The following is a 14,092-nucleotide window of genomic DNA, read 5'->3' as shown; positions in this document are numbered from 1 at the left end:
ATAATGACTTAACACATAGATTAGACAAGATTGTCCCTTGAAAAATCCATGCTGCGATTGCAGTATAATTGCATGCCTGTCCAATGGTCCTGTATTATTTCTTTAGTCAGTGATTCCATTATTTTCCCTGGAACAGATGTTAAGCTAACAGGTCTTTAACTGCTCATGTTGCTTTTGATTGCCCCCTTCATGAACTGGGGATATATTCGCAGTCCATAGGGACCTTCCCTGAATCTCTGAAAGGATGCTCTCATAATTATAGCTAAGGGTTTGCTTACCTCCTTTGCTGCCTCCCTTAATATAACTGGATAAACTCCTGGCTAAATAATTCCTCATGTGGAAATGTAGATGCAAAATACCAAATTCAATTTGTCTGCAACCTGAGCAGGGTCATCAACAGTTAACCCATAGACATCAAAGCAGTCCAATGTGATTCAACCCCTTCCTTCTACTGTTAATATAAGCATGGAAGTCTGCATTGATTTTCTTTGCATTCCTTGTCCATGACTTCTTGTAATCTGCCTAATTAGCAACATGCATAATATTCAAATTTTGCATGGTGCATCAAATTTAAAATAAGTTTTGAAAAAAATTTGAAAATGAAGTGAATAATGTCTGATATATGTATAATTTGTAAAATTCATTATTAAAACTATTTATAAATATAAATAAACAAAAATATATGTGCATGCACAGTTTTAAATTTCATACATTTAATGATCTTTTAAACTGGAAAATGGAAGAAACGAATAGTTTTTATATTTTATGCTTATAAGATTTTTTTTTTTTTTTTAATTTAATGGAATTTATATTTTTTTGTTTCTTTTTGAAAAAAAAAGAGAAATTTAAAATTTTTAAATTTTTTATTAAAAACTAAAAAAAAATGCATACACTAAGTATAGTAATTCAATAAGAAAAGATAAAATATTGGCATACTCCAAGAAGAATTCAAAAAATCCATAAAAATATTTGAAAATTGATAAAAATATCAAAAGACAATGTCTACTTACTCTAGCCAAATAATTCGGTCCTTCAACAGTCATTCCATCATCATCTGGCCCCCAACTAAAAGAATAAAATTTTTGAAAATTATAGAAAAAAAAAAAAAAAAAAAGTAATGACTGCACAAACAAGTGATCCCTAACTTAAACTGGTTTGATTTATGTCAGTCTACACCTACATCAAAAAATGGAATACTTATGCCCACATGACCTGCAACCTTTTTTAAATATATTTAAAAAACAGTATAGAATTAATACAGAAAATTTATATACAAAGTCATTAAAAAGCATCAAACCATAATAGTAGTAGTAGTAGTAGTAGTAGTAGTAGTAGCAATAGTGGCATGTGATGCAAGAAAGCAAATGTATGAGCTTATGCAGCATAAGCCAAAAAAAAAAAAAAAATCACACCATTCCCTCCAAATGCCTGTCCAGTTCCTCCATAAATTTATTCAACCTATCAACTTCCACAACGACAGATGGAAGTTTGTTCCAGCAATTAACCACCCGCTGACTAAAGGCAAATTACCGCACATCTATTCTACATGTCTTTTCTTAATTTGAATTTATGCCCCCTTAGGTTCGTAATCTGAACAAGTGGAAGGATCCCATCAGAATTCAGTGTGCTCAACCCATTCAAGGCCTTATATACCTCAATCAGATCACCGCGCAGGTGCCTAGTCTCCAGCCACTGCAATTTGCAGAACTTAAGCCTCTCTTGGTAAGAGGATCCTTTCATTCCCCTCACCAATCTTGTTGCCCTTCTCTGTACACGCTCAAGTAAATCTACATCCTTCCTAAAATGAGGCCTCCAGACCTGTACGCAGTACTTAAGGCGTGGCCTGACCATTGCCTTATACAGAGGAATAATCACCTCCTTTTCCCTGCTAGCAAAATACCTATATATCATTGACAAAACCCCATGACCTGCCCTAGCAGCCTGTCTGCATTGCTCAGAAAACTTCATATCTGCCTGCATAATTACTCCCAGGTCTTTTTCATTTTCTACCACCTTAAGTGTAGTACCACACAGTTGGTACGTTTCTCTGGGGTTACTTCTACCCATATGCAGTACTTTGCATTTGTCAAGGTTAAACATCAGTTGCCACTTCTTAGCCCATCTGCCCAAATTATCTAGATCCTGTTGCAGTAGCACACTGCCATTACTATCATTAACAACCCTGCCAACCTTTGTATCATCTGCAAACTTTGACATTAAGCCTGATATACCTTCATCAATATCATTGATAAATATACAAAACAACAGTGGACCCAACACCGAACCCTGTGGGACACCACTAATAACATTAGTCCAAGAAGAGCAGCACCCATTGATTACCACCCTCTTGTCTTCTCCCACTTAACCATCCTTTTATCCATTGTAGCAACTTACCCTTAATACCATTCTGCTCCAATTTGTACAATAGTCTTCCATGCGCAACAGTGTCAAAAGCTTTCCTGAAATCCAAATATATGATATCAAAATTATTTTTTGCATCCAGTTCCTTTGTAACCACATCATAATATCCTATCAAATTTGTCAGACAAGACTTTCCCTTACAGACAAGATTGGTGAGGGGGAATGAAAGGATCCTCTTACCAAGAGAGGCTTAAGTTCTGCAAATTGCAATAGCTGGAGACTAGGCACCTGAACGGTGATCTGATTGAGGTGTATAAGGCCTTGAATGGGTTGAGCACGCTGAATTCTGATGGGATCCTTCCACTTATTCAGATTACGAACCTAAGGGGGCACAAATTCAAATTAAGAAAAGACAGATGTAGAATAGATGTGCGGAAATTTGCCTTTAGCCAGCGGGTGGTTAATTGCTGGAACAAACCGCCATCTGTCGTTGTGGAAGTTGACAGGTTAAATAAATTTAAGGAGGAACTGGACAGGCATTTGGAGGGAATGACGTGATTTTTTTTTTTTTTTTTGGCTGATGCTGCATAAGCTCATACACTTGCTTTCTTGCATCACATGCCACTACTACTACTACTACCGAGTTGCAATCTGACATGCTTAAAGGACCACTCACGTCGACTCTATACTTAGAAAGGTTTTTTGTGAGAAAAAGATCGAGTATGTTGGCTGCGTGGTTAGGACTGTCTGGTATTCTGGTAGATAAATGAACAATCTGCATGAGTCATTAGTAATTGCAAAAGTCTCAGCATCTTGATCAGCTGGGTCTGTGTGACTAGAAAACAGAAGTCAGCTGGAGTTGTGAACATTAAAATCACCAAGGAAAATTACCTCACTGTTAGGAAAGTTGGACTGGAGAAAGTCAAGTTTCAAAGAGAGGAAGTGAGAGAGTTCCAGGTGATTAGTGGAGTTGGGAGAACAATAAAAGCAACAGATGAATTTTACAGAATGCAGTAGAGATATTTTAAGCCAGAGAAGACTGAAAAGAGGAGATTCCAAGTTACTAAGTCTCTGACAGGGAATGTCAGAACAGACATATGCACAAGTACCACCTTTAAGTGAAAAGAATCATAAACAAATAATTTGGACAACTGAGACGAGCAATAGTTGAATCAACAATAACTCGGATTCTGTCAGAAAAAGTACATTGGATTTGGCAGACTAAGTGGAAATAGACATCATTGAGTTTAGACCTGAGACCACATATATTTGTGAAATGAATGAGGAAGTGTTTAAGAAGTTTAGATGTTTTCAGAGATAAATTTGTTCTATTATTTTGACAATTCGTGGTGTATTCAGAAGTAAGAAAAGGTTGCAAGGACATGCTATGTGAAGTAATGAAATTTTTGGATATGGTGTACACATGGTAAGAATATACCCAGCTCCTTGAAATAGCATGCCCTCGACAATGTCCAAATCAATTGTGCCAAATCGACACAAATAATATTTTATGAATTTCAAATTATGGTGAAAAAGCACTCATTATTTTTTCCACTTGTGTTTAAATAAAACAGCCATAACTGGACAAAAATAGATTGTAACTTAGTTAATGCTAACAGTTCAACAAAAAAAAAATAAAAACTGTTAATAAAAAATCCAAACATTACAAAGTATACATTAATGTCTATCCTATCCTGCTACCTTATGGCATGCTAATATAACCACAATCAAATTACACCTAATACAAACAAAGCAGCCAATGCACCAGAAATTTCCAACCTTTCTTTACTTTTTTCACACTTACAAAAACATCAGGATAGTTATCTTGATGGTTTTCTAAGTTCAAGAGAAGAGAAAATAAATGCTTAAACCATGGTTAATATAATTTTCAATTTAAATATCTGGATTTTTAATATTTTTTAAATAGTTTTTCAAAATTTACTGAATTTAATTCTTAATGTGTAACAAGCTATTAACCTTTAAAAAAATATCATTAAATTAAACAGAACTAAATGTTAAACTAAAAAAAAATTATATTATCAGTTTACTGTAACAGAAATAACTTTCTATTTTGCTTGTTATCTCCATGAAACTCACAATGTTATTAAAATACAAAAAAAATTGTACTTCTATTATGTGTATATCAACAACAAGGCAAGTTCAAATATCAGAATTCCATTACTTTTTTATTGTAGAGACATTCTCTTAAAATAAGAAAACAGTAAATGCAGAATATCTTTAATTTACCTTAATATAATCATAATTAGTGATCCTTTACTTACTTACCTACCTACAAGAATATATATCATTAATCTGCATCTTCATGTTGAATGCTGTAGCTTCTAAACTATCTGTCAATGTTCCATCAAGTGTTCTCACACCTAAGAAAAATATACTTTCATTAACATTTAATTATAATGCAGCTACAGGCCTTCATATAATTGCTACATCAAGTATTATGAATGTAATGGATGAAAAATAACTGTACTACATAATAAAGATTGGGTTTTAAAAAAAAAAAGTAATATAACCTGAAATTGACATAAGCTCCAGGATCAGTTAATGAACCTTAACTAAAAAAGGAATTTCCCCATATCTAGTCTATAACAAGCCTTCCTTAATCTAAATACACACTCCCCTCAAGTTTGTGCTGCACAGGAAAACAAACAGAAAGTGTGAGAGTACAAATTACTGTCATTAACCACCCTGCTCACCATATCATCAGCACTCTTAGACATTAAGTTCCTTATACTGAGCTAAGAAGAAATAGGTAAGCTTAACTTCTATGCCAGGAAAGGTAAAGGAGTCAAGTTAAAGAAGTAATGTAGGATCATCTTGGCAGGAATACAATCGTATGGCAATCACATATGGGTTTGCAAAGGTAAAATCCTATCTGAATAATCTGATTAGCTGCTATAAGTAGCTACAAAGGAGCTTGATGGAAAAATAATTTTGATGTCATAATTTTTGTAAAGCTTTTGTTACCATTCCACATGAACAACTGCTGTACAAACTGGGGCAAGTCACAATTATGAAAAAAGAGATGCTGCATGGGAAGGAGACAGAGAATGGTTATTAACTACTTTCATGGACAAATGTTCAGTGGGAGTTCAGGGTTCTGTGTTGAGCCCATTACCATTTTTAATATTTATTAATGATACTGATCTACACAATCAATGTCATTAATAAATGAATCAAAACACATTTAAATTCTGTATCATCAACAAATTTTGACATTATTAATTAATGTGTAAGTTTGTTTATAGGCCAATGGGCAAAAATTGACAATTAAGGTTTAACACTGTTAAATACAAGACACTTCATTTGTATAGAAATTATCTCAGAATAACATATCATTTAGGCAGCACCAAATTCAAGGTAGTGAAAAATGAAAATTCAGGGTAACTGTACAGTCCAATATGAAATTTGCTGAGCAATGCAGACAGGCTGCTCATGTGATTTTGTCAATGATATATAAGAATTTTTCCGACAGAGACAAAGAGATGATTATCTCATTTCTTTGTATAAAGCAAGCAACAGGCAAACTTCATCTTAAATACTGTATATAGTACTTAAGATGAAGTACTTCCTATAATGTGTCTTCTGTACTTGTATACAAGTACAGAAGACACATTATAGGAAAGATATAGATCTGATGAAGAGATTCCAGAGAGAAGCAACAATATTAGTTATGGGGCACAAAAGGGTACTTACTCTTAACAAGAAAGACTTCACTTCTGAAAATTGCAGTGTCTCACTGAATGGTTTAATGCTCCGAATGGGTCAAGTAAACTAAATATTAATGGGATCCATACTCTTTTTTGGAGAACACATGAAGGATCAAATTTAAATTAGAAAATGGTAGCTGCAGGAGAGATGTACAAAAATTTTCTTTCAGCCAAAAAGTAATTCATTGATGGAATAAATTCCCCCTGGTGATGTGGAAGTGGGTGGTTTGAATAATTATTTGAATGCGCAAGAGGTGAAAACAAAGTGGTCTTTTTTTGGCTAATTCTGCATAATTTTGCTTCCTCGCACATCATTTTGTCACTACTAATATAGACGATTCCAATTATTTGGGACACATCAGGACTAGTGCATTTTGGCCTGATTAAGCAGCTGCCCCAATTATCCAAAGTTTCACATAAATAGTTAAAAATACAATGTACTCCCCCCCCTTTACAATTGGTTCATTGTTCAATCAAATCACGTTACGATGGAGTCACCATTGTAAAGTACCGTTCACTATACGATGTGTAATAAGCGCTGGTCATTGTGATCACGTTTGTGAATTGAATTTTAATTCTATTAAACAGCGATTCTAATTAGCGAAAATAGGAGGAATATTATCCATAGGCTATAAAAGTAAAGATATATTAAGTACAAATTTACCCATTATTACCTTACCAATTAAAAAATTAAATGATACGTGAAATTCGGAAAAATATACGTGAAATTCGGAAAAATATACGTGATAATCGGAATAATTAATACGTACTGTAATATATTTGGAAAATTAAATGCACTAGGCATAATCCTTATGGGTTTTGATAATTAACTATATAATATCGGTGTAAATACACCATACTTAACCCATAGATTTGAGCTACGATTGTAGCGTAGAAGGCATCGTTTTAATTGTATCTCATAATGTGGTTGCCTTCACAACAAGATAGCTACTATTGAATTACTTCAAATAAATAACAGTAACCTTCTCTAGTAGAGAAGGTTACTGTTATTTATTTTCAGCGGTGGTACCGCTATATTATATAGTACTGTAATATGTACATACTAACTAAACTAATTGACATTTCTGTTCAATGTCATTTGTGGGTGGGGGTTAATATTTAAAACAGCAAAAAGATAAGCAATCAATAACAAAGAACACCGTACGCACACACAAATTGCAAGTAACACGATATGTGCAAATGAGAACGGAGTAACAAATTATGAAGCTTTAAAAATAGGAATGAAGAGAAGAGCCTGAAAATTATTTTTTTTTATATGATTGAAGATTCCATACAAGTGTAAACACATTTCACCATAATAACCCACAGAATTCCAGCTGTTGGTATTATTGCAAATTCAATAAGATCGAGTTTACTATCAGTTTATGATATATTTCACTAACACAAAAGCCCAATAAACAGGTGACTGCTAATTGTTTTATGGTTGTGACCTCCAGAAATTCGATCGAACTACGTGGTATGGTTGGGGACAATTGTAGGGTAATCTTCAGTGCTGTGGTCTTCTGCCCCGATTAAGCAGCATTTTGTCCAAATTAAGCGAAGTAAATCCTGGCTATTTTCTCGATTGGGTTCTGTTTTTTAAGATTTGCCCCAAATAAACGGCTGCCCCGATTAACCAGTGGGCCCAAATAACCGGAATCCACTGTATAATATCCAACTTCAAAGCTTGAAATACCTTGAATTTATTCATATGACACATGATCTTCAGACTTTGCAACCCTTAAAACTCATCTCTCTCCCTCTCCCTCTCTCTCCAGAGCAATACTTGCTTATACCAATAGCTAATCTCGCTGCTCTTTGTTGTAATTTTATAGCCAATCCACATCCTTCCTGAAATGAGGACTCCAAACCTGTATACAATACTCAAAATGCAGCCCGACCAAAGCTTAATATTTCCATGATATACTACAAACATGGGAGTTTTGTCTTACTCTATTCTAAATACACTACTAAATAGATATTTTTAAATACCTATCTAAAAATAAAATTCTTAAAAATTAGATTTTTTAAATGTTATCCTAATACTGATATGCATCCTAGCAAGCCAGAATACTGTTTGCCACTGCCTGTTAGGTCATTCTGAATAGCAGTGATGGCATAAACACTCCGGAGTATTTGTACATCTTTGCTTTTGGGAAATGACCTGTAAATGTGATTATTCAATAATCCTGAGTGAGAGAGAGAGAGAGTTTACAATTTGTCTGCTGGCAGTGACAAACACAGCACTATGACTAGAATATTGGATCAGTGGATTAGATTTACTACGTCTTACATTGATATGTTGGAGATGCCGCATGGAAGAAAAATATCCTTGTTCTCATTTATACCAAGGATTCAACTGATATTGAGAAACTTTGCATTAAAGAACTATTAGTACATAGCTGTTGTTATTGGCTTTATGATCCAAATTGTTCAATTTGGCATCTTATACCTAATTGAACCAGCGTTACTGTACATACAAATATGCATTTTGGGCAAGCTGCAAAACGTGGAATAACTCACAGAGGGGAACCATACTCCATCTAACTGAGACCAACTAATTACAACCCTCACTGAAGAGAGCTTTCAGAATTCCTCTTCTCCAACAGGATTTGAACCCAGGCCTCAAAATGAGTGACACACAATGAAATTATGTATTCTTTTATAGAGAACAATATATATTGTTGGGGGAGGAAGAATAGGGGGAAGAATTATAAATGATTGATTTATATTTGTCTGATTTTAATACAATTTGGAATGACTCAACAAACCATTCTAAAAGAATTAAATATAAAATTTCATTTTCATGAAAATCAATCTACTAGAGTATACTTGTTTCATGCAGACAGACATGGTGAAGACAATATTGTGAAGACAACATTTGAAAATGCATTTTCAAACTTGCCTAAAAATTTAAATTCATTGTGGTAAGTTATTTTATGTTTGTTTTGAACTTTCTAAATTATTCTACACTAATTTTAAATACAGAACAGTGGTGCTAATCAGTGACTATTGTAAACTATTGATCTACTGCTCTAATTTAATAGTTATCAAACTAAAGTAAATATCAAAAATAAGCTATATATTACCTGAAACTTTTGCATTATAAGCTACCCCTATACCACAAAATGTATTAGTGGCAGCTGCAATTTCTCCTGCACAACGAGTTCCATGATCATTTAATGCTACAGAGAGAAAAAAAGATGTGTTAAAAAATAACAACAAATAAAACTTCTTTTTATATCTTGAGTTTATTATTAAGTACATGAGCCTTGCTATCAGCACTTCTATTTTAATGATTTCTACACAGGTTCAACTTACTTAGACTAGACAATACATTCTAATGTATGAAGACAAGGCATTGTGTTACATATGATAATAAATAAAAAATACAAATAAGGAATACTTCTCTGCATACATTTGAAAAAGCACATACAATGCAACCTTGATACAAAATGCCTCTTCATACTACGGTTTCAGATATTACTACGGGTATGATTGTGTCCCTCAAAACGAATTTTGAAAAAAAAGTAGTGTTAAAAGAACTAGCAATTTCATATTGGAAACTGGAAAAGGTCAATACTGTATATTCTTGTATCTGCTGTAAACCCTACTATTCTATTCCCAAGAGGGAAAATTAGCTAAAAATTGGCTGTATATTCACTTAGATATATTCAGTATTCAGTTGCAGAGTAATTTTGTAAACAACAGGATTCATCAGAGACTAATTACTGCAGACACTCAGTTTCTCCCCTCAGCTAGAGATGCAATAAAAGAGTATAACAGTGGAACAGTAATGACAAAGAGCCACCTCTGGAGGAGAATATGGCTACTGTTCATCAAGTGCATTATATTAGTTACAAAGTAAATTTCTGTAAAGCAGGTGGCATCCTTTCTTCAACTAGAGATTACATTCAGGATGGCAAAACCTGCTAAGGGCTAAAGCAAACAAAAATATATATGAACTGACAAGTGATTTATGGATAAATCACATGATGTCACTTCAGCACTATGGTAGGCCAGACAGTTTGGTTTTCGTTTAATTTTCTTAAATCATGGTAAATTCTAGGGCAACAGAAATAAATATACAACAAAATTAGCAAATCAGTGGGACTGAAGTAATGGCCACCAAAAGAAAAAAATTACAGTTGAAGAAAAGTTAAATTTTATTGGAAGAATTAAGAGTGGTGACACAAAATGCAGTACGTTTTGCAATTTCAGAAAAAAGGATCTATGGTTGGACAGAAGAGGAAGAAAAATTGCATTCATTAGTAGATTCCTCAGATGATGAAGCAGGCCACCAAAGAAAGAAAATTAGACTTTGTGAAAACAGTAATGTGGACCAATGCTTATATCTCTACAGAAGCATGGTGAAGGAGTACCAATATATGGGTAATTTTGAAAGCTAATTAAATTTCATAAGCTGCCTGGTGGAGATGATGATACATTTAAAGCTTCTGAAGGGTAACTTTGGAGATGGACAGGTCATTATGAGATACCCCATGTTAGTCTTATAGGCAGACCTGCATTTGGTGACATTACAGCAGCAGAAGCATTCATTTTCTGAATTTCTGCATAATATAATTCGAGATGGTAAATTCATAGGACAGTTGCACAACTGTGACAAAACAGTGCTGTACTATGATTGTCTCTCTGACAAGTCACTGGATATCAAAAAGGCACCGAACAAAGCACGCATGAAAAACTAACAAAGTAAGAATTACTGTTAGTATGCACAAAGAAGACAGGAAATCACAAGCTAAAGTCACTGTGCGTCAATAAAAATCGAAATCCCTGGTATTTTAAGCACATCAACATGAAATATGTAGCTGTGATTTATAAAAATATCTCCAACGCTTGTATGATAAGCAATATTTTTGCTTCATGGTTTGAAACTGAGATTGTACCGCAGTGAGATGCCACTTGCTTTCCAAAAATCTTGAAGAAAAGGCTCCATTACTGTTGGATTACTGCCCAGTTCATCCTTCAGCTGATGTCCTGAAATCGAAAAACAGCAAAACCAGAGTCACATTTCTGTTAAGGAACACAACTGCACTAATTCAGCCCCATGGACCAGTGAATTATTCCATTATTCATGCCTTCAACTACTACTTTTGGTGAGCCAATTGCTGGTGCTGTGAACTCAGAAATTCAAGTTCTGGAACTTCTGAAAACATTAATACTAAAGAATGTTGCATATAATATTGGATTATGCATGGGAGAAAGTAAACTCAACAGCCATTGAAAACTGCTGGAAAAATGTATTGGAAAAGATGGGATTACTAATAATAATCTTCAATTGCTGGTACTTTGTGGCAGTCTTGGAGCAAATGACCTGACTGCTTTGATTGAGGTGCACAGGAAAGCTCCAGTTATGCATTACCTGAGCAAAGAAATCGCAACCTCTGTGAACAATGAGAAGACAATCGACGAACAAAAAAAAGGCCAGTGACATAGGCAGTGAGTGTCTCAGAAGATAATATGAATGACTCATGTAAGGACAGGACAAAACACCAGAAATTAACAAAGTGCTTGAAAACATTAAAGAGATGATGGTGTAGTAAGAACATCAGTGATTGTGAACATATTAATTTTTCGCATCTGACTACTATTAAGAATTCTGTACTGAAAAATTTCTGTCATCACTTGCATTGAGGTGCATCATGTTACTCTGTCATGCTTTGTCACAAATTACACATGCAGCACTAATGAGATCTGCAAGAAACAATAGTATCCATGCAAACTAAATTACATTATTTCAGAATGGATAATGGATAAAGTGTAACTCCATAACACCATTGTGTATGATGTCTGATGTATTTATTTACTAATAAAAGTGCATTTATGTTTAAAAAAAAAATTACATGTGTACCCTGTACTCACAAAAGATGTTTTATGTGTAAACATTTTGGACAACACGTACTAAATTTTAAACAGCTAGAACTGAAATCATGAATGATGTAATTTATGCTCACGTTCGCTACTTACTCTACCAAATCAGTGTTAGAATACTTACTCTACCAAATAGGATACACATGCCCACTGCCACTACCAAATAGGATACACATGCCCACTGCCACTACCAAATCAATGTTTGGAAAAGGTCAGGCCAATAGCCTAATTACCCATATGATTGTAGCCATTGTTGAATAGTATGATTGCAACAATACAAGTATTTGTACTGTTACAATCATACTATCATGTTACAATTGAAATATATAAGATGATGTGCCAAGACAACAACGACGGTGACCCTGATGAAGCATGTGGTAATGACCTGCACAGCCTTGTAACGCGACTGCGAGAAGACCCCTTTCAAAAATTTTATGATCATCCAAACAGTGAGATGAATAAGGATCTAAAGCTCACCTTGCTCAACTTCTGCAACTTAATGAAAATGGCAAATGACAAGCAAAAAATTCTACTCATGCATAACTTTCAGTCTGTTAACTCCCAATCACGAATCGATTCAAATATTCTTGACTGAGAATACCGCAGTCCAGCTGATTGCAATAAAACATTTATGATTCACTTCTTGATGGACATATACAACTGCTTCAGTAATACAGACACTGTAATACAGCTTCAGTAATACATTACTGCTTCAGTAATACAGGTACTGTAACGCCTACATTACATGCACTTAAACTGGTACGGCTGAAGTGCACGTAAAGTAATGGTCTTGGATATGCTCAGAGCTGGTTTATGCCAGCTCTAAGCACATCCAAGATCACCTCCCATGATCCTTTGCTTTAAATGCTTTACTACTTTAAATTTTGCAAGATATCCATTTCTCTGGTTACTAAAAGATTTCTTGCATGGGTGGCAATGGTTAGGCCAAAGCCACCTGAGTGGTATGCCCCGAATCATAAATGTTTTTCCACAACCAACTGGTTTATGCCAGCTCTGAGCTCATCCAAGATCACCTTCATGATCTTCTGTGCAATCTCCTCTCCCGGCTCCATTTTTATTTGTTATGAAACGGAAATGACATCATTTCTGCGTCACAAAATCGTGATAAATTGATTTTATTACCATCTGAAAAAGTTGAAAAATTTTTCAACCTATAATGTGCTTTGCTTATAATGGGGGTATTAAAGTTGCTGCCAGTCATCCATGTTATGACAAGGTTGCACTGTATTTGCAACTGATTATTACAATTAGAGAATAAAAAATTAGAAAAAAATAAATTACATTATAAAACAAAAAATTACAAATTTTTCCAAACAAAGCAGTTCTGTTATGTAGATCTTTTACAGAGAATAAAATTAAAATAAAGATAATTACATACTTACAATTAAATAGCTCTAGCCCTTTGATAACTACATGCTAAAGTCTTATAAGTACAGGAAGCTGGAACTGGACAAATGTACATGAGATAAAAAGAAAAGAAATGGTCAGCTACTAATAGCAGCAGAATGACCTGAGTCTCTATCCACTGGAAAGGTTTGGCTTTGTATCAGTGTTCTGTTCACTGATTCAGCAGAACTTTTAAGGAATGAAGGTACTCAAAATGTGAATGTACTCAAACATATTATACTCAGTAATTTATTCAAAAGATCAAACATTGTCTTTCTGTTCAAGATATTAAGAGGGAGGGGTTTTCTTACTTTGGTTGTTGGTTTCATGCATGTTGGTCATCCATCTTGAGCATGTGATAATAGTGGGGGGAACGGGGTAGCTCTGTTTTGAAAGGCTAATGAATAAGAGAGAAGATGGTAACTTTCCCCATTTCAATTTATGTTAGAAAGGATGACCTAGTAGGTTTCAAAAATTTGTGTTTGTGAAGATGTATGATCAGTAACTTTAAAAGTGGTTCCATGCTGAAAGGTTTATTTTTGTCAATTTTCTTCTCATCTCCTGTGATATGATCATCAAGATCTGGCAGCCTCTTACTTATAGGATTTTAACACATAGTTAGCATGAGCATTAGTAGCAGCAAATGATGCAAGAAAGCATCAGCCATAAAAAAAAATTACACCTCCTATTTCACCTATTCATTC

The 14,092-nt window shown here is 34.3% G+C and overlaps 1 protein-coding gene across 1 annotated transcript in view; it reads right to left on the bottom strand.

Moving 5' to 3' along the window:
• Positions 1-14,092, bottom strand: part of LOC150080142 (proprotein convertase subtilisin/kexin type 7-like) — a 214,815-nt gene that overhangs the window by 129,236 nt on the left and 71,487 nt on the right. The window contains exons 10-12 of the mRNA XM_090380627.1: positions 9,179-9,274; positions 4,652-4,742; positions 1,011-1,065 (exon numbers count right to left, since the gene is read on the bottom strand). Coding sequence (XP_090236753.1) covers positions 1,011-1,065; positions 4,652-4,742; positions 9,179-9,274 — 242 coding nt within the window. The remainder of the gene's footprint in view (positions 1-1,010; positions 1,066-4,651; positions 4,743-9,178; positions 9,275-14,092) is intronic.

This window comes from Mastigoproctus giganteus, chromosome 9 (genome assembly GCF_048544385.1).
Source record: "Mastigoproctus giganteus isolate SK-2022 chromosome 9, ASM4854438v1, whole genome shotgun sequence".
NCBI lineage: Eukaryota > Metazoa > Arthropoda > Arachnida > Uropygi > Thelyphonidae > Mastigoproctus > Mastigoproctus giganteus.
The sequence above is the reverse complement of the archived record's forward strand: the minus strand, read 5'-3'. Positions and strand labels throughout refer to the sequence as shown.